At 45.4% G+C, this 22,872-nt stretch overlaps 1 protein-coding gene across 5 annotated transcripts in view; it reads right to left on the bottom strand.

Annotated features, from left to right (window-relative positions):
* HERPUD2 (HERPUD family member 2) overlaps positions 1-22,872 on the bottom strand; it is a 52,638-nt gene that overhangs the window by 16,212 nt on the left and 13,554 nt on the right. For 3 of the 5 annotated variants that reach the window (XM_056520491.1, XM_056520490.1, XM_056520489.1), the window contains one exon: positions 6,719-6,832. The exons of the other annotated variants lie outside the window; for them this stretch is intronic. In XM_056520491.1, coding sequence (XP_056376466.1) covers positions 6,719-6,832 — 114 coding nt within the window. The remainder of the gene's footprint in view (positions 1-6,718; positions 6,833-22,872) is intronic. 5 annotated transcript variants of the gene reach the window in all.

Raw genomic sequence — 22,872 nt, 5'->3', positions numbered from 1 at the left:
AACAAAGGGTATATAACAAAGTATCAAAGCGCAACTGTCATGAAATCTGGGTGCAATAACCTGTATGTCAGCACTGGGACCGCTGTTTGATTGACACACGGGTCCCAGCGCATGCGCCCTTCAGCTAATCTAACGTGCACACTGCTGAGTGTCATCCAGCTAGCACTGTGGAGGAAGACGGCAGTGGAAGCGAGCAAAAGCATTTTTTGTGGTCATGAAAGTCTGCAAATATTAGGTAAAAACATTGCTATACCCACCATCTGCACATAGTACAAAGACTGTGTGCAGGTTATTGCACCCAGATTTCATGACAGTTGCTCGTGAAGATGAACTTTTGTTATTGACCAAATACTTATTTTCCACCATAATGTGCAAATAAATTCTTTAAAAATCAGACAGAGATTTTATGGATTTTTTTTTCTCATTTTGTCTCTCATAGTTGAGGTATACCTACGATGAAAATTACAGGCCTCTCATCTTTTTAAGTGGAAGAACTTGCACAATTGGTAGTTGACTAAATGCTTTTTTGCTCCACTATATATATATATATATATATATATATATATATATATATGTATATATATATATATATATATATATATATATATATATATATATATAGTGATCCCCTGACCTACGATGGCCCCGACATATGATCAAATCGACATACGATGGCCTCTCAGAGGCCATTGCATGTCGATGTCAGCATCGACATACGATGCTTTTTTATGTCGGGCCATCGCATTAAGTGCTATCTGGCAGCGCAAAATGCTTAAGCTGCTGGCGGATAGCAGCTTAATGTTCCCCGTGTGGTGCGGTAAGTATTACTTACCCCTCCACGATGCTCCGGGGTGCCCTCTGGGTCCAGCGCTGGTCTTCCGGTGTTTTCTCGGCCCTCTCCGATGACGTCAATACGCTGCTGCGCACGTCATCCAATAGGAATGGCGTACGCAGCGGTGTAATGACGTCGATACGCAGGCCCAGTAAGGCCTTGCGGAAGACAGCAGAGGACCGGAGAAGACAGCGGAGGACCGGAGAAGACCAGGAGAGCCCAGCGGAGGCCCGGGGTCACCATCGGGAGCAGCGGGGACACCATCGCGAGCGGTGGGGACAGGTGAGTACAGCTTCCTATACTTTACATTGCATGAATCCCTCAATATACGATGGATTCGACAAACGATGGCTCGTTTGGAACGAATTACCATTGTATGTTGAGGGACCATTGTGTATATATATATATATATATATATATATATATAAATATTCAAAAAAAATTCAAAAAAATGCAGCACTACTATACCACAGTAGACGGGTGCCAGCTCCTCAGGCTCGATCACAGCCAATTGATAACTTCAAAAAAATGGTGCGGCACTCCAAATATCCAAAAAAATAACTTATTTATTCCACATGTCAAACAGTGCGACGTTTCAGCCCCTCAATGGAGCTTTTTTCAAGCATAGTGATACCACACACAGGCTGGGGTTATATACCCAGCTCAGTAATAAACAATGATTACATAATTAATCAATACAGTGATAAAAATACATAAAATGACCGTGCAATTTACAAAAAATAAAGTGCTTAAGAGTACCATAGGTACATATATAATGTGTACAGTGTCACAGTGAGAGTTTTAAAAGCAATATAGCTTGAATATACAAAACTCCATCATAATAATAGTTAATAATACACCACTGATGCATATAAACATTAATTAGATATACATATACAGAAAACGCCTACCCGCTCTGTTGCCATGCCGTTCGCCACGTTTGGCTTGTATACAAACAGTATGCGCCTGCGTCAGAAGATCTCCTAATCTATTAACTTCCTGTTTCCGGGATGCCTGGCCAGTCACGTGGGGCGCCATGCGATCACATGACCACAGGAGCTAGCACGTGACCATCAACCGAAAGTCTCCATGGCAACGGCGGCGCTGACAGCACCGCCGTCTCCATGGAGACCATCCACTGAGAATGCTTCTAACATGGATGCCCAGTACCCGTGTCCAGCCCACTGGCAAACAAACGCAGCAGCCGTGGACAAGGAAAACTAAATAAGTTAAAAAAATCCATTGTGCAATGAATGAATACATGTAGTGTGTCTGTGTCTGTATGGCTAAATATAACTAGCAATGTGTGGGAAAGTGAAAAATGAAATTAATAAAATAGAAAAGAATTAATTAAGATAAAAAATTTTTTTAAAAAAAAACATTTTTTATATATAAAGAAATAATAAAATAGTAATAATAATGAAAATAAAACATAAAATGAAAATAATAAAAAAACACAAAATAAACATAAAATTACATTATATTATATTATTTTGTTTATTTTGTGTTTTTTTATTACCGTATATACTCGAGTATAAGCCGAGTTTTTCAGCACGATTTTTCGTGCTGAAAACACCCCCCTCGGCTTATACTCGAGTGAACTCCCCCACCCGCAGTGGTCTTCAACCTGCGGACTTCCAGAGGTTTCAAAACTACATCTCCCAGCAAGCCCGGGCAGCCATCGGCTGTCCGGGCTTGCTGGGAGTTGTAGTTTTGAAACCTCCGGAGGTCCGCAGGTTGAAGACCACTGCGGCCTTCAACATCATCCAGCCCCCTCTCACCCCCTTTAGTTCTGTACAGTACTCACCTCCGCTCGGCGCTGGTCCGGTCCTGCAGGGCTGTCCGGAGAGGAGGTGGTCCGGTGGCATAGTGGTTCCGGGCTGCTATCTTCACCGGGGAGGCCTCTTCTAAGCGCTTCGGGCCCGGCCTCAGAATAGTCACGTTGCCGTGACAACGACGCAGAGGTGCGTTCATTGCCAACGTACTTCTGCGTCATTGTCAAGGCAACGCCTCTATTCCGGGCCGGAAGCGCGGAGAAGAGGCGCCCCCGGTGAAGATAGCAGCCCGGACCACCTCCTCACCGGACCACCTCCTCTCCGGACAGCCCTGCAGGACCGGACCAGCGCCGAGCGGAGGTGAGTAGTCAGAACTAAAGGGGGTGAGAGGGGGCTGGATGATGTTGAAGGCCGCAGTGGTCTTCAACCTGCGGACCTCCGGAGGTTTCAAAACTACAACTCCCAGCAAGCCCGGACAGCCGATGGCTGCCCGGGCTTGCTGGGAGTTGTAGTTTTGAAACCTCTGGAGGTCCGCAGGTTGAAGACCACTGAGGGCGAATGATGAGAAGAGGATGATGAAGGGGGGGGGTGTGGGGATGATGAAGGGGGGTGGGGATGATGAAGGGGGGGGGTGTGGGATGATTACAAGGGGATGATGAAGGGGGGATGTGTGGGATGATAAGGGGATGATGAAGGGGGGATGTGTGGGATGATTACAAGGGGATGATGAAGGGGGGATGTGCGGGATGATAAGGGGATGATGAAGGGGGGATGTGTGGGATGATGACAAGGGGATGATGAAGGGGGGATGTGTGGGATGATAAGGGGATGATGAAGGGGGGATGTGTGGGATGATAAGGGGATGATGAAGGGGGGATGTGTGGGATGATTACAAGGGGATGATGAAGGGGGGATGTGCGGGATGATAAGGGGATGATGAAGGGGGGATGTGTGGGATGATGACAAGGGGATGATGAAGGGGGGATGTGTGGGATGATAAGGGGATGATGAAGGGGGGATGTGTGGGATGATGACAAGGGGATGATGATGAGGATGTTAATGACGGGTCTGGATGATGACAGGGGGGGATGAGGTATTTCCCACCCTAGGCTTATACTCGAGTCAATAACTTTTCCTGGGATTTTGGGTTGAAATTAGGGGTCTCGGCTTATACTCGGGTCGGCTTATACTCGAGTATATACGGTATTTTCATTTTATGTTTTATTTTCATTATTATTACTATTTTATTATTTCTTTATATATAAAAAATGTTTTTTTTTTAAAAATTTTTTTATCTTAATTAATTCTTTTCTATTTTATTAATTTCATTTTTCACTTTCCCACACATTGCTAGTTATATTTAGCCATACAGACACAGACACACTACATGTATTCATTCATTGCACAATGGATTTTTTTAACTTATTTAGTTTTCCTTGTCCACGGCTGCTGCGTTTGTTTGCCAGTGGGCTGGACACGGGTACTGGGCATCCATGTTAGAAGCGTTCTCAGTGGATGGTCTCCATGGAGACGGCGGTGCTGTCAGCGCCGCCGTTGCCATGGAGACTTTCGGTTGATGGTCACGTGCTAGCTCCTGTGGTCATGTGATCGCATGGCGCCCCACGTGACTGGCCAGGCATCCCGGAAACAGGAAGTTAATAGATTAGGAGATCTTCTGACGCAGGCGCATACTGTTTGTATACAAGCCAAACGTGGCGAACGGCATGGCAACAGAGCGGGTAGGCGTTTTCTGTATATGTATATCTAATTAATGTTTATATGCATCAGTGGTGTATTATTAACTATTATTATGATGGAGTTTTGTATATTCAAGCTATATTGCTTTTAAAACTCTCACTGTGACACTGTACACATTATATATGTACCTATGGTACTCTTAAGCACTTTATTTTTTGTAAATTGCACGGTCATTTTATGTATTTTTATCACTGTATTGATTAATTATGTAATCATTGTTTATTACTGAGCTGGGTATATAACCCCAGCCTGTGTGTGGTATCACTATGCTTGAAAAAAGCTCCATTGAGGGGCTGAAACGTCGCACTGTTTGACATGTGGAATAAATAAGTTATTTTTTTGGATATTTGGAGTGCCGCACCATTTTTTTGAAGTTATATATATATATATATATATATACACATATATATATATATATATATATATATATATATATATAGAGGACAATCGCTTTGTTCAAGTTATTACCCTACATTGATCCAAAGTGGGGAAAAAAATTGAAAGATGAATAACCAGTAGTCAATATGTTAAAGGGGTACACCGGTGGGAAACTATTTTTTTAAATTTTATTCTATTTAAAAATCTTAATCCTTCCAGTACTTATCAGCTGCTGTATGCTCCAGAGGAAGTTCTTTTATTTTTGAATTTCTTTCTGTCTGACCACAGTGCTCTCTGCTGACAGCCCCATAGCAAACCTATCCTGCTCTGGACAGTTCCTGACACGGACAGAGGTGTCAGCAGAGAACACTGTGGTCAGACTGAAAATAACTATACAACAGCTGATAAGTACTGGAAGGATTAAGATTTTTTTTAAAGATTTTTAGTAGAAGTAATTTACAAATCTGTAACTTTCTGGCACCAGCTGATTAAAAAAAAAAAAAAGTTTTCCACCAGAGTACCCCTTTAAGGGGTTTTTCAAGGACTATCTTAAAGATAAGCCATATAAGCCATCAGTACCTGACCTATGGGTGTCCAACATCTGGCACCATCACAGACTAGCTGCACTGGAGCTGCAGAACCAGCACACACACAGAACATAACCACACAGCACCAAACAATCATGATGTGGTTGTGCTGGTTTACTGCAGCTCAGCTCCTAATTATGGATCGCGCAAACAGATGTTCAGTTAATAGGCCATCAATAAGTTACTGGATCAATGGCTCATGTCCAGATATGTATTAAACTATACATTGAAATAATATTAGACATTCAAACCCCTGGTTCTTAAATAACCTTATCCTTTATCAGATTAGCTGCACGTCTACACTTGGGAGTCTTCATACACATTAACTCCTTCGCTCATAGAATATTGCTGGCTCTGTTACATCATAACATACAATAGGTATTTGTCATCAAACACATATATAAATAGCAAAGCAGTACTGTAAAGATGATGGATGATGTCAGCTAAAATTACGTAGGGATATACCTATGTAATTCACTGTAAGCTGCTTATCTCCCTTCACTAATCTTCTGAATATTTCTTATTAACTGAGCAATATCTTGGTAACATCTTATTTCTTATGTAGCAGCACTTTATGTATCAATCACAGCAGATGTATATATATATATATATAAAAAAAAAGCTTCAACAGAACATAAGAACATACATAATACAACTGTAGGCCATTATCAGGACTGCTCCTTAGGGTACATTCAAACGTGCGTATTTTTGCTGCGTATTTTTGCTGCGTATTTGCTTCTGCATATTTTGCTGTTCATTGACTTCAATGGGTAGCAAAATCTGCTACAGAAAATATGACGCAGATCCTGTACAGGTGAATGTACCCTTATAGAGCAGGACCAGAGGGAATATCAGGCTTTTATAGGGGTACTCCAGTGAAAAACTTTTTTATTTATTTTTTAAATCAACTGGTGCCAGAAAGTTAAACAGATTTGTAAATTACTTCTATTAAAAAATCTTAATCCTTTCAGTACTTATTAGCTGCTGAATACTACAGTGGAAATTATTTTCCATTTGAAACACAGAGCTGGCTGCTGACAACATGAGCACAGTGCTCTCTGCTGACATCTCTGTCCATTTTAGGAACTGTCTAGAGTAGGAGAAAATCCCCATAGCAAACACATGCTGCTCTGGACAGTTCCTAAAATGGAAAGAGATGTCAGCAGAGAGCACTGTGCTCATGATGTCAGCAGACAGCTCTGTGTTTCAAAAAGAAAAGAATTTCTGCTGTAGTATTCGGCAGCTAATAAGTACTGGAAGGATTAAGATTTTTTTTAATAGAAGTAATTTACAAATCTGTTTAACTTTCTGGCACCAGTTCATTAATAAAAAAAAAAAAAAAAAAGGTTTCCACCGGAGTACCCCATTAAGCCTATCCATTAACTTACTGATCTACTGCTGGTATTTTCGGTTGCAGTGCTCCCTCTGCTAGTGCTTGGTTTTGGGGAATTTGGTGTGCTCCTGGAGGCACATACTAAATGAACCATGTGACATTCATCTTGCTGAAAAAATAAGAACAGACAAGAAAAGACAACTGTGCATCTGAAGTAATAACAAACAAGCATTTCACACTGGTCACTGATGTATCTCTAACATAGGTTGAATAGCTCTGTTCTTAGGTCCTGCTGTAACAGCCTCTTGTTAGAAGACCTCTGCACACAACATTCAGCGCTGTCTGCAGGACAATACAATAACTGTACAATAATTAATAGATTACTATAGCTGCAGGTTGCTAAAGAAAACAAGTGAATTTCACAAACTTATGATATCAAGTCATACTTACTGAGGACATTAATCTTGGGGTAGGTTCACACGTACACAAACTGCTGCAGATTCTGTTGCTACTCATTGACTTCAATGGGTCTGCATTAAAGGCTTGTCAATCAGCCTTCTCTGTCTTTATATAGTGAAATGCTGTCCTGATATTAAACAGTCTATATAGTAGAATGGTATTGGTTATGTGTCCATAAAGGTTATTGCAATGATATTTGGATATTACCCGTTCCTGGTTTTGATCTCGTGCTGTGATGATAGTGTCCGTATAATACTCTCCGGAACGATAAGCGCTGGCAGGCGCTGAGTGTGGCTGGTCCGGACTGCGCTGGATCACAGTAGCAATCCTCGTGGCGGCGTCTGACGTCAGCCAGGGAGGTCATCGTAGTTGGTGAATCACAGGAGATGGATCGCAGGATCACTGTTGGAAGCGGAGAGACCGGACAGCACACAAGATCTCACGGCAAGTGGATCTCCAAGTGGATGGATCACAGGAACGGTAGATGTTGCTGATATTAGATAGATATACAGATTCCGGGCTCACAGTAGCTGGCACACACTATAAGCTTGCAGTACGTTCTGAATGGTAGTGGGCTAAATGCGTTTCAGGGTGCTCAGGCACATCATTCTCCACTCTTTCCTCAGTAGCTGTATCAATAAATGAAGATTCCATCTTATATATAGCTGCACGGTCTTGATTCACAGGTGGTATTTGTGTCGTAATTAGGAGATATCCAAGGGTGTTGTGGATGAATAGAGACAGGCTAGTCTCATATCGGTCTCTGTACACATTAGGCAACAGAAACCGCAAGCGAGAAATAAATACATTGTATATGGTCAAATATATTTCTAATTCAGAAAGCAACGTACAAAGACATAATTATCTGTCTATGTATTTAAAACAGATAAATTACACAACAGATAGGCAAGTTCATATATTTAGAAAGATACTCACAAAGTATGAAAAATGGAGGCATATTTGCCTAAATTTTTCGTACTTTGTTTATATCTTTCTAAATATATGAACCTGCCTATCTGTTGTGTACAGAGACTGATATGAGACTAACCTGTCTCTATTCATCCACAACACCCTTGGATATCTCCTAATTACGACACAAATACCACCTGTGAATCAAGACCGTGCAGCTATATATAAGATGGAATCTTCATTTATTGATACAGCTACTGAGGAAAGAGTGGAGAATGATTTGCCTGAGCACCCTGAAACGCATTTAGCCCACTACCATTCAGAACGCACTGTAAGCCTACAGTGTGTGCCAGCTACTGTGAGCCCGGAATCTGTATATCTATCTAATATCAGCAACATCTACCATTCCTTTGATCCATCCACTTGCCGTGAGATCTTCCGTGCTGTCCGGTCTCTCTGCTTCCAACAGTGATCCTGCGATCCATCTCCTGTGATTCACCAACTACGATTACCTCCCTGGCTGACGTCGGACGCCGCCGCCACGAGGATTGCTACTGTTACTTTTTTTTTTAGTCCCCACAGGGGGCAATATCATGCAATATTTTGATTGCATACACTGATCAATGCTATGCCATATCACTGCATTGATCAGTTTTATCAGCGCTCTGCTTTTCCAGCCAGCCGGGAGAGTTTCACTTTCACTTTAGACGTCGCAATCAACTTTAATCGCGGCGACTAAAGGCTTAATGCCGGGCATCGGCGCGATCAACAGTGCTGGCATTAACCCTGGGTCCTGGCTGCTGATAGCAGTCTGGACCCATCGTGTTTAAAGCATTCTCCGCTCGGGAGAGTGCTTTAAAGCCCGGTAACGGGACTCAGGATTTACTGGTAGTCCCTGAGTCCTTAAAAAGGGGTACTACAGTGCTGACAACTTATCCCCTATCTAAAGGATAGGAAATAAGTTGCCTGATCGCGCGGGGTCCCGCCGCTGGGGACCCACGCGATCATCAGGCCCCGGAGCGAACATCGCTCCAGGTCTGATGACTGCCGATCACGGGGCCAGAGTATTGTGATTTCACAGATCCACCCCATGTGACATCACGCTCCACCCCACAAAGCAAGTCTATGGCAGGGGGCGAGCCAGCTGTCTCGTCCCATGCCATAGACTTGCATTGAGGGGCAGAGCGTGAGGTCACACGGGGGCGGAGTTGTGACATCACCAGCCCCGTCATTAGACCCGGAGCGGATGTTCGCTCCGGGGCCTGATGAGAGCGGGGTGCTGCGTGCGAGATCGCGAGGGTCCCCAGAGGCGGGAACCCGCGCGATCAGGCAACTTATCCCCTATCCTTTAGATAGGGGATAAGTTGTCAGCACGGTAGTACCCCTTTAAAAGGGCACTCCGGTCGAAAAACATTTTTTTTTAAACCAACTGTTGCCAGAAAGTTAAACAGATTTGTAAATAGCTTATATTACAAAATCTTTACCCTTCCAGTACTTTTTAGGAATTATGGACAGAGTTGTCAGCAGAGAGCACTGTGGTCAGACAGAAAGGAAATTCAAAAAGAAAAGAACTTCCTGTGGATCATACAGCAGCTGATAAATACTGGAAGGATTAAGATTTTTTAATAGAAGTAATTTACAAATGTTTTTAACTTTCTGGCACCAGTTGATGTTTTCCTGTGGAGTACCTCTTTAGGGTGTTAAAGACTTTAAATTGCAGTGCATTGTCTACAATCATTAGATTTTTCTTTCCACATCCCAAAAAGTGTATGTTTATTTAGCAACCTGTGCTTCTAAATCAGGAGATGACCAAAAAGTAGTCACTAGGGAGGAGATTTTCCTCTGCACAGGTTTTGATAAAATTCCCCCATGATGGCCCAAATTACTACATTTGGGCCATTATACTAAATGGACCAGCTGACCTGCAGTATGTCACAGTATATACTTTGGCATCCCATTTGTGACAGGATGCCACTGTATGGCTACAATGCACTCTTTAACACAGTGTGAAATGAGCCAAACAGAAAACAGGATATGCAATGTATAGAAAGCTAGTAATAGTTATACCAGCGCTTCATACGGGGGGGGGGGGGGGGGAATAGCTGCCAGGTAGTTTATTATGGAACCCTGTAAACCATAAAGTAGAGTGTAACTTTAATAAATAAAATACAAGCACTATATGGTTAATCAATATGTTTTATTTAAGAAAACAGGAGTAGCAACAAGAAGGGTTGATGTAGGGTTCACTTGGCCAGTGATACTCCAGATGGTTGCAAAGATGTAGTTATAAGAAATAAAAATAATAGGGAATGTTGATAGCCCATGCGTTGTCATGACAGACTTATTGACGTGTTCCCCATACACTTTGCATATACTATCCCTTTTTACATGTCCTTCCCATCGATCACTGAACTGCCTACACAGTTGCCGTGGGGGAGAGAAGCTGCCCTGCTCAGCGAGGTAAGTCCTGTCATTGTCTCACTGATCCTACCTGTATCCCTGTATCCCACTCTCTCTTACTCACTTCTCCCCATCCCTGTCCTTTGTCCTTTTCTTCCTTTGATGGGGATCCCCCTGTTCGTGTCTATCCCTTCCCTTCCTACCCTACTACTGTTCCGATTTCTTCTTTCCTGATAGAGTTAAGCGGATGTCCTTTCACCACATCACCTGGATATGCTTAGGTTAATTACTTATGACCTTGTGCCACTACCTGTGCACCCTCCAATATTTACTATATCCCGTTGATTGGACGGTAACGGACGCTAGGTCATGATACATACCCGAAACACCGTCCCTCCTGTTAACCATTAGGGTGTACCATGTTCCCGCAATAATATCATAAGTGCCTTACTCTGTGGTGCAATTTTCTTATGTTAATATATTCTATTGATAAAATCAATAAAGACTGAACTTGTAAAAAAAAAAAATAATAGGGAATATATAAGTATGCAGTATTTTAAGAGGTCTGTATAGCGCTGTATAACAATAAGGGTATGTTTACATACCTAGTGGGATGATGAGCTTGTGTGACTGCTGGTGTCCCTATCAAGGAAGCTGCTTACAGGAGGAAGGTGCAAAAAAGTGCAAACCTGAATAAAAAATAAATAGATATAAATATGCACTGTTCTCCTGATTATATAACAAAAAGGCTGAAAAATTGTAAAATGCAAATCCCAATCTTACAATCCGTACCTATTGCTGTCACAGGGAGATAGGACAACAACAGACACGGTATTTATCCAGTATTGGCAGTTGCGATGTTCTGCAGTGGATTTTAGTTTTATAAATATACATTGTGAAAAAAAAGGGGAGAGTGTTCTAATCAAGACCACGTACTATAAGTGCAATAATTGTCCTACTCATCCGATGTTTCTTAGCAGTAAGTGGATAGCTTTCCGGGTTATGTTCCGTTCAATAAGGTGCAGTATGCTGTTGATTGTGCCTTTAAAAAATACAAGGTAAAAAAATGGCAAATAGAGTTTACAGTTATTTGGTGATGTCTTTGCTTAATACAAGCAGTTTTACACTGTGAGTGCAATAGTCTGCCGTGATGGTATTTTTCGCAGTGAGCACGCCGCTCCGCTGGTTGCTATGGATGCGTGTGGCTCACTGCTATGGCTCCCAGTTAATCGATATATATGCGTGCGGCTCACTCTTAATCTTCATATTAGCACAAAGGTACCTGATGTTTGTTATGTCCCAGAATATCCCCTGCGCAGATTATATTCCGGTTGTCACGATGCCGGCTGGCAGGTAGTGGATCCTCTGTGCCAGAGAGGGATTGGCGTGGACCGTGCTAGTGGACCGGTTCTAAGCCACTACTGGTTTTCACCAGAGCCCGCCGCAAAGCGGGATGGTCTTGCTGCGGCGGTAGTGACCAGGTCGTATCCACTAGCAACGGCTCACCTCTCTGGCTGCTGAAGATAGGCGCGGTACAAGGGAGTAGGCAAAAGCAAGGTCGGACGTAGCAGAAGGTCGGGGCAGGCAGCAAGGATCGTAGTCAGGGGCAACGGCAGAAGGTCTGGAAACACAGGCAAGGAACACACAAGGAACGCTTTCACTGGCACTAAGGCAACAAGATCCGGCAAGGGAGTGCAGGGGAAGTGAGGTGATATAGGGAAGTGCACAGGTGAACACACTAATTGGAACCACTGCGCCAATCAGCGGCGCAGTGGCCCTTTAAATCGCAGAGACCCGGCGCGCGCGCGCCCTAGGGAGCGGGGCCGCGCGCGCCGGGACAGAACAGACGGGGAGCGAGTCAGGTAGGGGAGCCGGGGTGCGCATCGCGAGCGGGCGCTACCCGCATCGCGAATCGCATCCCGGCTGGCAGCGGAATCGCAGCGCCCCGGGTCAGAGGACGTGACCGGAGCGCTGCCGCGGGGAGAGAGAAGCGAGCGCTCCGGGGAGGAGCGGGGACCCGGAGCGCTCGGCGTAACAGTACCCCCCCCCTTGGGTCTCCCCCTCTTCTTAGAGCCTGAGAACCTGAGGAGCAGACTTTTGTCTAGGATGTTGTCCTCAGGTTCCCAGGATCTCTCTTCAGGACCACAACCCTCCCAGTCCACTAAAAAAAAATTTTTCCCTCTGACCTTTTTGGCAGCTAAAATTTCTTTGACCGAGAAGATGTCCGAGGAGCCGGAAACAGGAGTGGGAGGAACAGATTTGGGAGAAAAACGGTTGAGGATGAGTGGTTTGAGAAGAGAGACGTGAAAGGCATTAGGGATACGAAGAGAGGGAGGAAGAAGAAGTTTATAAGAGACAGGATGAATTTGACACAAAATTTTGAAAGGACCAAGATAGCGTGGTCCCAACTTGTAGCTAGGGACACGGAAGCGGACATATTTAGCGGAGAGCCATACCTTGTCTCCAGGGGAAAAAACGGGGGGAGCTCTTCTTTTCTTATCCGCGAACTTCTTCATGCGTGATGAAGCCTGTAAGAGAGAATTTTGGGTCTCTCTCCATATGATGGAAAGGTCACGAGAAATTTCATCCACAGCGGGCAGACCAGAGGGCAAGGGAGTAGGGAGGGGGGGAAGAGGGTGACGGCCGTACACCACGAAAAATGGGGATTTGGAGGAAGACTCAGAGACCCTGAAGTTATACGAGAATTCGGCCCATGGGAGGAGATCTGCCCAGTCATCCTGGCGGGAGGAAACAAAATGTCGCAAATAATCACCCAAGATCTGGTTAATCCTTTCACTTGTCCATTGGACTGGGGATGATATGCAGAAGAAAAATTTAATTTAATCTTGAGTTGTTTACAGAGAGCCCTCCAGAATTTAGACACGAATTGGACGCCTCTATCCGAGACAATCTGCGTAGGCAACCCGTGAAGACGAAAAATGTGTACAAAAAATTGTTTAGCCAACTGAGGCGCTGAAGGAAGACCAGGAAGAGGGATGAAATGTGCCATTTTGGAGAATCGATCAACGACCACCCAAATAACAGTGTTGCCACGGGAAGGGGGTAAATCAGTAATAAAATCCATACCAATCAGAGACCAAGGCTGTTCGGGGACAGGCAGAGGATGAAGAAAACCAGCGGGCTTCTGGCGAGGAGTCTTATCCCGGGCACAGATAGTGCAGGCTCGCACAAAGTCCACAACATCCGTCTCCAGAGTCGGCCACCAATAGAAGCGGGAGATGAGTTGCACAGATTTCTTGATACCCGCATGACCTGCGAGATGGGAGGAGTGACCCCATTTGAGGATTCCGAGGCGTTGGCGAGGAGACACAAAGGTCTTTCCTGGAGGAGTCTGCCTGATGGAGGCAGGAGAAGTGGAGATCAGGCAGTCAGGTGGAATGATGTGTTGCGGAGAGAGTTCAACTTCTGAGGCATCCGAGGAACGAGAGAGAGCATCGGCCCTAATGTTCTTATCGGCAGGACGAAAGTGAATCTCAAAATTAAATCGGGCAAAGAACAGAGACCACCGGGCCTGGCGAGGATTCAGCCGTTGGGCAGACTGGAGGTAGGAGAGGTTCTTGTGGTCGGTGTAGATAATAACAGGAGAACTTGATCCCTCCAGCAGATGCCTCCATTCCTCAAGTGCTAATTTAATGGCTAGAAGCTCTCGATCCCCGATGGAGTAGTTCCTCTCCGCTGGAGAGAAGGTCCTAGAGAAAAAACCACAAGTGACAGCATGCCCGGAAGAGTTTTTTTGTAGAAGAACAGCTCCAGCTCCCACTGAGGAGGCATCAACCTCCAATAGGAAGGGTTTGGAAGGGTCAGGTCTGGAGAGGACGGGAGCCGAAGAAAAGGCAGACTTGAGTCGTTTAAAGGCGTCTTCTGCTTGAGGAGGCCAGGACTTGGGATCAGCATTTTTTTTGGTTAAAGCCACGATAGGAGCCACAATGGTAGAAAAATGTGGAATAAATTGCCTGTAATAATTGGCGAACCCCAAAAAGCGTTGGATAGCACGGAGTCCGGAGGGGCGTGGCCAATCTAAGACGGCAGAGAGTTTGTCTGGATCCATCTGTAGTCCCTGGCCAGAGACCAAATATCCTAGAAAAGGAAGAGATTGGCATTCAAACAGACATTTCTCAATTTTGGCATAGAGTTGGTTGTCACGAAGTCTCTGAAGAACCATACGGACATGCTGGCGGTGTTCTTCTAGATTGGCAGAAAAAATTAGGATATCGTCCAGATATACAACAACACAGGAGTATAACAGATCACGAAAAATTTCATTGACAAAGTCTTGGAAGACGGCAGGGGCGTTGCACAGTCCAAAGGGCATGACCAGATACTCAAAGTGTCCATCTCTGGTGTTAAATGCCGTTTTCCACTCGTCCCCCTCTCTGATGCGGATGAGGTTATAGGCGCCTCTTAAGTCCAATTTAGTGAAGATGTGGGCACCTTGGAGGCGATCAAAGAGTTCAGAGATGAGGGGTAAGGGGTAGCGGTTCTTAACCGTGATTTTATTAAGACCGCGGTAGTCAATGCAAGGACGTAGGGAGCCATCTTTTTTGGACACAAAGAAAAATCCGGCTCCGGCAGGAGAGGAGGATTTACGGATAAAGCCCTTTTTTAGATTCTCCTGGACGTATTCGGACATGGCAAGAGTCTCTGGGGCAGAGAGAGGATAAATTCTGCCCCGGGGTGGAGTAGTACCCGGGAGGAGGTCGATAGGGCAATCATAAGGCCTGTGAGGAGGTAGAGTCTCAGCTTGTTTTTTGCAGAAAACATCCGCGAAGTCCATATAGGCCTTAGGGAGACCGGTTACTGGAGGAACCACAGAGTTACGGCAAGGGTTACTGGGAACCGGTTTTAGACAGTTCTTGGAACAAGAGGACCCCCAACTCTTGATCTCCCCAGTGGACCAATCCAGGGTAGGGGAATGAAGTTGAAGCCAGGGAAGTCCAAGGAGAATTTCCGAGGTGCAATTGGGGAGGACCAAAAGTTCAATCCTCTCATGATGAGATCCGATGCTCATAAGAAGGGGCTCCGTGCGGAAACGTATGGTACAGTCCAATCTTTCATTATTTACACAATTGATGTAGAGGGGTCTGGCGAGACTGGTCACCGGGATGTTGAACTTGTTGACGAGAGAGGCCAAAATAAAATTTCCTGCAGATCCAGAGTCCAAGAAGGCCACTGTAGAGAAGGAGAAGGCAGAGGCAGACATCCGCACAGGCACAGTAAGACGTGGAGAAGCAGAGTAGACATCAAGGACTGTCTCACCTTTGTGCGGAGTCAGCGTACGTCTTTCCAGGCGGGGAGGACGGATAGGACAATCTCTCAGGAAGTGTTCGGTACTAGCACAGTACAGGCAGAGGTTCTCCATACGGCGTCGTGTCCTCTCTTGAGGTGTCAGGCGAGACCGGTCGACCTGCATAGCCTCCACGGCGGGAGGCACAGGAACAGATTGCAGGGGACCAGAGGAGAGAGGAGCCGAGGAGAAGAAACGCCTCGTGCGAACAGAGTCCATATCTTGGCGGAGTTCCTGACGCCTTTCGGAAAAACGCATGTCAATGCGAGTGGCTAGGTGAATAAGTTCATGTAGATTAGCAGGAATTTCTCGTGCGGCCAGAACATCTTTAATGTTGCTGGATAGGCCTTTTTTGAAGGTCGCGCAGAGGGCCTCATTATTCCAGGACAATTCTGAAGCAAGAGTACGGAACTGTACGGCATACTCGCCAACGGAAGAATTACCCTGGACCAGGTTCAACAGAGCAGTCTCAGCAGAAGAGGCTCGGGCAGGTTCCTCAAAGACACTTCGGATTTCCGAGAAGAAGGAGTGTACAGAGGCAGTGACGGGGTCATTGCGGTCCCAGAGCGGTGTGGCCCATGACAGGGCTTTTCCGGACAGAAGGCTGACTACGAAAGCCACCTTAGACCTTTCAGTGGGAAACAGGTCCGACATCATCTCCAGATGCAGGGAACATTGGGAAAGAAAGCCACGGCAAAACTTAGAGTCCCCATCAAATTTATCCGGCAAGGATAAGCGTATCCCAGGAGCGGCCACTCGCTGCGGAGGAGGTGCAGGAGCTGGCGGAGGAGATGACTGCTGAAGCTGTGGTAGTAACTGTTGTAGCATAACGGTCAGTTGAGACAGCTGTTGGCCTTGTTGCGCTATCTGTTGTGACTGCTGGGCGACCACCGTGGTGAGGTCAGCGACAACTGGCAGAGGAACTTCAGCGGGATCCATGGCCGGATCTACTGTCACGATGCCGGCTGGCAGGTAGTGGATCCTCTGTGCCAGAGAGGGATTGGCGTGGACCGTGCTAGTGGACCGGTTCTAAGCCACTACTGGTTTTCACCAGAGCCCGCCGCAAAGCGGGATGGTCTTGCTGCGGCGGTAGTGACCAGGTCGTATCCACTAGCAACGGCTCACCTCTCTGGCTGCTGAAGATAGGCGCGGTACAAGGGAGTAGGCAAAAGCAAGGTCGGACGTAGCAGAAGGTCGGGGCAGGCAGCAAGGATCGTAGTCAGGGGCAACGGCAGAAGGTCTGGAAACACAGGCAAGGAACACACAAGGAACGCTTTCACTGGCACTAAGGCAACAAGATCCGGCAAGGGAGTGCAGGGGAAGTGAGGTGATATAGGGAAGTGCACAGGTGAACACACTAATTGGAACCACTGCGCCAATCAGCGGCGCAGTGGCCCTTTAAATCACAGAGACCCGGCGCGCGCGCGCCCTAGGGAGCGGGGCCGCGCGCGCCGGGACAGAACAGACGGGGAGCGAGTCAGGTAGGGGAGCCGGGGTGCGCATCGCGAGCGGGCGCTACCCGCATCGCGAATCGCATCCCGGCTGGCAGCGGAATCGCAGCGCCCCGGGTCAGAGGACGTGACCGGAGCGCTGCCGCGGGGAGAGAGAAGCGAGCGCTCCGGGGAGGAGCGGGGACCCGGAGCGCTCGGCGTAACACCGGTACATAAGAACAAACATCAGGTACCTTTGTGCTAATATGAAGATTAAGAGTGAGCCGCACGCATATATATCGATTAACTGTGAGCCATAGCAGTGAGCCGCATGCGTCCATAGCAACCAGCGGAGCGGCGTGCTCACTGCGAAAAATACCATCACGGCAGACTATTGCACTCACAGTGTAAAACTGCTTGTATTAAGCAAAGACATCACCAAATAACTGTAAACTCTATTTGCCATTTTTTTACCTTGTATTTTTTAAAGGCACAATCAACAGCATATTGCACCTTATTGAACGGAACATAACCCGGAAAGCTATCCACTTACTGCTAAGAAACAATGGATGAGCAGAACAATTATTACACTTATAGTACGTGGTCTTGATTAGAAAACTCTCCCCTTTTTTTGCCAATGTATATTTATAAAACTAAAATCCAACGTTATTTATAGATAGATCCACTGCAGAACATCACAACTGCCAATACTGAAGAAATACCGTGTCTGTTGTTGTCCTATCTCCCTGTGACAGCAATAGGATAGTGTAAGGTTGGGATTAGCATTTTACAATTTTTCAACCTTTTTGTCTATATAATCAGGAGAACAGTACATATTTATATTATTTAATTTTTATTCAGGTTTGCACTTTTTTGCACCTTCCTCCAGTAAGCAGCTTCCTTTATAGGGACACCAGCAGTTACACAAGCTCATCGTCCCATTAGGTATGTAAACATACCCTTATTGTTATACAGCACTATACACACCTCTGAAAATACTTTGCAACCATCTGGAGTATCACTGGCCAAGTGAGCCCTACATCAACCCTTCTTGTTGCTACTCCTGTTTCCTTAAATAAAACATATTAATTAACCATATAGCGCTGGTATTTTATTTATTTATGTATAGAAAGCATTTTATATGTTTAGTAATAATAGATGTTACAGGTCCAAAGTCTGATACCTTTGTGGTTTCATGAGAATACTTGTAAAAGGGAAATCTGTCAGTAGTATCACCCGCACTAAACCTGTCACACAACCATTCCGCCGCAATTTTCTTTTTTCTTTTTATGCAAATGAGGGCTTTGGTGCATGGGCGGAGCTCTGAACCGAGCTAGAAGCACCCTGACGTCACCTTCGCCGGGCAGGCGCTCTGCCCGTCTCATCAATATTCATAACCCCCCCTCCCTGCTCTTGTGACCCGTGGTAGTGTACAGCGAATGCGCCGCCTCCGGGAGTAAACAGGAAGCGTTGCATGCGTCGTACACTAACAGGGTGCACAAGAGTACAGAGAGGGGTTATGAATATTGATGAGCCGGGCGGAGCTCCGCCCATGCCCCAAGGCCCCCATTTTCATAAAAAGAAAAAGGCAAATTGCGGCGGAACGGCTGGGCGAATCTGGATGTCGTGAGTATCGTTTTGATCAGCATTACCAGCACTACTAGCCTGTGTGGTTTAGTGCGGGTGATACTGCTGACAGACTTCCTTTATTTGGTTGGTTGGACACTGACAATTTTTGCACAATTTATGCACAGCTGCTACAAGTTTCAGATTTGTATCAAGCACTCACAGCTAACCACATATGTAAGCTATTAACCTTTTAAGCACAAATTTTTTTTGTTCTTACTTACGGAAAATGTTATTGATGTAGCTGTATGAGCACACTTACTCCAAAATATTAGGACATTTTGAGCCCTACATGTATATGCCCTGGAAAGCCAAAAAAGGCACCCGTTTTTAATGCACGTTTACATAATTTCAGACCCTTTCTGCAGCCCAATTTGTGTGACTGTCCCTTAAACCCTTCATGACCCAGCAATTTTTTTTTTTGGCTCATGTTTTTTGCTCCTTACATTCTTTTTTTTTTTTTTTTGTAAATAGTGTTTATTAACCGTTTTCAAGTGACATATGCAGTGTTTTGTACATTATAAGAAAAATATGAACTTGGGCAGAGCCCTGCATAATCCTTTAACAAGGACAACAGTGTCCAAACTAAAGTAAAAAAAACAAGAGAAAACACGGCAATACCATGATGTACATAAAGCGAAGAAACGATCGTCATTGGTATACTTAATGCAGGTAATGCCTCTCAGATATACACATATGAACTACCTGAGTGCAGTTGCAAGAATGTTCTGAGAAAGAACCGTCATAACTAGGGTAATATCACTAGCGAATGGGATCCTCTCAGAAAATGTGAAGACGTCCATGAGAGGAATCGAGGTCCGTGTGTTAACTGCTATCTGTACAATGCGAAGATAGGGACCATTGTCTCCATCTTGTGGCAAATGAGGACAGTCTACCAGCTCCTCTAGCTATAATCTGTTCATTAGCAAAGGTTGTGTGTATTTTTTGTAATAGTGTTTCTAAAGTGGGAAGATCCTTCGTTTTCCAGTTACTCACTTATAACAATCTTAGCTAGTATACATATGATGCAGAATAAATCTTAGAAATCCCTTGGTAAGCTACTCAGATTGAGAAAAAGTAAAACTGATTGTAGAGACCAGGGAATGTGCCTATCAAAGAGGTCTTGTAAAAGCTGTTCGCAAGAAGACCAGAATGGCCCTAATGATGGGCAAAACCATAAAAAGTGGGCTAAGGTGCCTTTGGAACCACAATTCCGCCAGCAGCGGTCCAAGACATCCAGATACATCAAACATAGACGGTCTGGCGTATAGTACTACCTCAAAATAGTTTTATAGGCAGATTATAGGTATGATGAACGCTAAAAGGCTGTAGTCACTAGTATGAATGCTTTCTGCCATTCTTTCAAAGTACTGGTGCATCCCAATTCTCGTTCCCAAACTCTTACTCTTTCGTTCTCAAACTCTTAAAGGGTAGGACTTAGAAAAGGTATCTTCCTGAAGCAATCTAAGATCAAACCTTTAAGGGGTGACGCTATTAATTTAAGAGCTAATGCGTCCAGAGGGGTCGTCGAACCTGTCAGCCCATGAAGGAAGTGGGAATTTGTAGGTATTTGAAAAATCCTGTTTGGCTATTTGGAAGGTAATGGTGAGAGAGAGAAAGGGAACTAGAGAAGTATCATCATAAAGATGGCGTACATGTGTTATACCTCTCGCAATCCATCCAGCCAAGTCAATGTCCAGGATACAACCCTCTATAAATGTGAGCGGTAAATCTTTACAAGTCATCTTACTTGACGGTGGGGACCGCAAGGTGTATTGAACCCATGCTGCGTAAGAGGCTTTAACCAAATGATTAGGCATAGAAGGAGTAGGCACATTCCAAAAGATCTCTAATCCGAAAGGAAAGTATTGATTGGCTTTCCATATCCCACGGAGAATCCGCAGGATCTTGCCACCAATGCCGCAATGCTGACACCAAAGTGGCTAATTAATAGTAATGTAAGTTAAGAGAGCCCAGGCCTCCCAACTGTTTAGATCTATCTGAGATATGTAAGAGGTAAGTATTTTCCATATGCCCATATGTAAGAGGTAAGTATTTTCTGAGCGTGAGTAAAAAAGGATAGAGGAAGAGCAATAGGGAGAGTGCGAAACAAGTAAAGACATTTAAGGAGAAGAAACATTTTAAAGGCTGCCACCCTACCCACCCAGGAGACTTCAGTCTGTGAGAGCGATTCCGCCTAGGCCTTGATACGTGTTAATAGCGGGGCCTAGTTCTCAGAGTATAAAGTCTTGTTTGGAAAGGAAAGTTGTATACCTAGGCAGTTAATGGAAGATTGTTTCCAGTCAAATGCATACTTAGCTTTAAAGGGTACCCGTCAGATCCAACAAAATATTTTTTTTTTATATATCACTCAGTACCTAATCCTGACCATGTACATCAAATTTTTATGCGTCTAGCACCTTTATTTTATTACACTTTTAATTTAGCTCACTAGTCTGAATTCCTCTCAAAGGGAGGGGGTGTGGCCTCACTGTGCAGGTCTCCGCCGCCTCCCTCAGTATGCTGTCTGCTCACATCTCCCCTAGCATTAGCAAAACTACAACTCCCAGATTGTCCTCACTTGACAGTAGCGGGACACAAGCTGACAGTGGGAGGATTTTTCCTCCAGCTGTGACCCCTGCGCTCACAGCTGTCAATCAAGGAAGTGTGTCCATGATATAGGTGATGATGCATGGACACTGCAGGACTAGTTTGTGTCCAAGCAGGCAGGGGGGGCAGTTGCTTGACTGGCTTTTTCAGTATGAAATACTGAAAATTTTTGAATGAAAGTAATTGCAAAACTTATTGGTTTTGCATGTTTTACAACATATCAAAAGTTTTTGTATCTGACAGTGCCCATTTAAGGGTCATTATGAGCGTCTGAGACAGGTTAATGGCGAGCGCCTGGGTTTTGGTAGCATTGAGGAGGTAGTAGGAAATGTCACCAAACAAAGATATCGTATCCATGACCGCAGGTATAGAGACACTAGGATTAGTGAGGGACAGGATAACATCGTCTGCACAGAAAGAGATGACGTGCTCTCTGCCTCTGACCGTTATCCCCGAAAAAGCCGAGTTCTGACGCATGGCTTGTGACAGCGGCTCCATGGATAATATATATATAAGTGGCGAGAGCGGACACCCTCGGGATCCGTTTGTTATGTGGAAAACATGACAAAGTGCGATTGGCCAGTACTCTGGTGGAGGGGCGGGAATAGAGGGATGTAAGGGCCGACATTATCGGGCCAGCAAACCCCATATGTGCAAGGGCCGAGAAGGCCTACAGGAGGACATTGTGGTAAGGAGCTGGCAGGCTGTTGTTGCGCCTCACTGTTTCCATAAGTCTCTCTCGGAACAGAGTCGTCTAAATGCTTCGGGCGTTGGATTCTGTGCACTCTATCCACTATCAGTTCTTGCGGACTGCAGCTGGGTAAAACATTTTTCAATTGTTTCAGGTACGCCGTGCAATTTAATATTTTTGCGGCAGCTGCGATCCTCCAGATCCGCCACTTTAGCTTTCAACATCATTATGTCATCTTCCACCTCATGATGCACATCAATAAAGGGAGTTGTGAGAGTCGACAAACTCCCCAAACTTGTTTTCTAGGTGGTCCACTCTACCCCCAGGCCTCGCACATCTGTTTGTAGAGGGTACACCAATTTGTGTATGTCCTGAAGAAAGGTAGTGCGCAACAGAAGTAGCATGTCCCTCATGGCAGTATCGGTGAGAGATTGATTGAGTACACGGATCTCAGCTAAGAGGTCTGTGGGTTCATTTATCCCATCTGCCCAGGATCTCCCTCTCCTTACCTCTGCTGTGTCGAGCAGAGAGGGTAGCTGTAGGCTTTGTTTCACCGGGCTCTGCTGGGGGGAGAGCATAGGAGAGCTGACCTGCAGTCCCGGTGACGATCCGCAGCTGCGTGAGCCTGAGCGCCGGTCAGTCTCTGGAACGATAGCGGAGGTAAGTCCCGAGGTCTGCGCAGGTGATGGCGGCATGGCGGAGGAGGCATGTAGCGCTGTGTCTGGGGAGGATCTGAGCCGCAATGGCGACAGTGCAGTAGTGGAGCGGCGCCCATGCTG

The sequence above is a fragment of the Hyla sarda genome, chromosome 5 (genome assembly GCF_029499605.1).
Source record: "Hyla sarda isolate aHylSar1 chromosome 5, aHylSar1.hap1, whole genome shotgun sequence".
In the NCBI taxonomy this organism is placed as follows: domain Eukaryota; kingdom Metazoa; phylum Chordata; class Amphibia; order Anura; family Hylidae; genus Hyla; species Hyla sarda.
The sequence above is the reverse complement of the archived record's forward strand: the minus strand, read 5'-3'. Positions and strand labels throughout refer to the sequence as shown.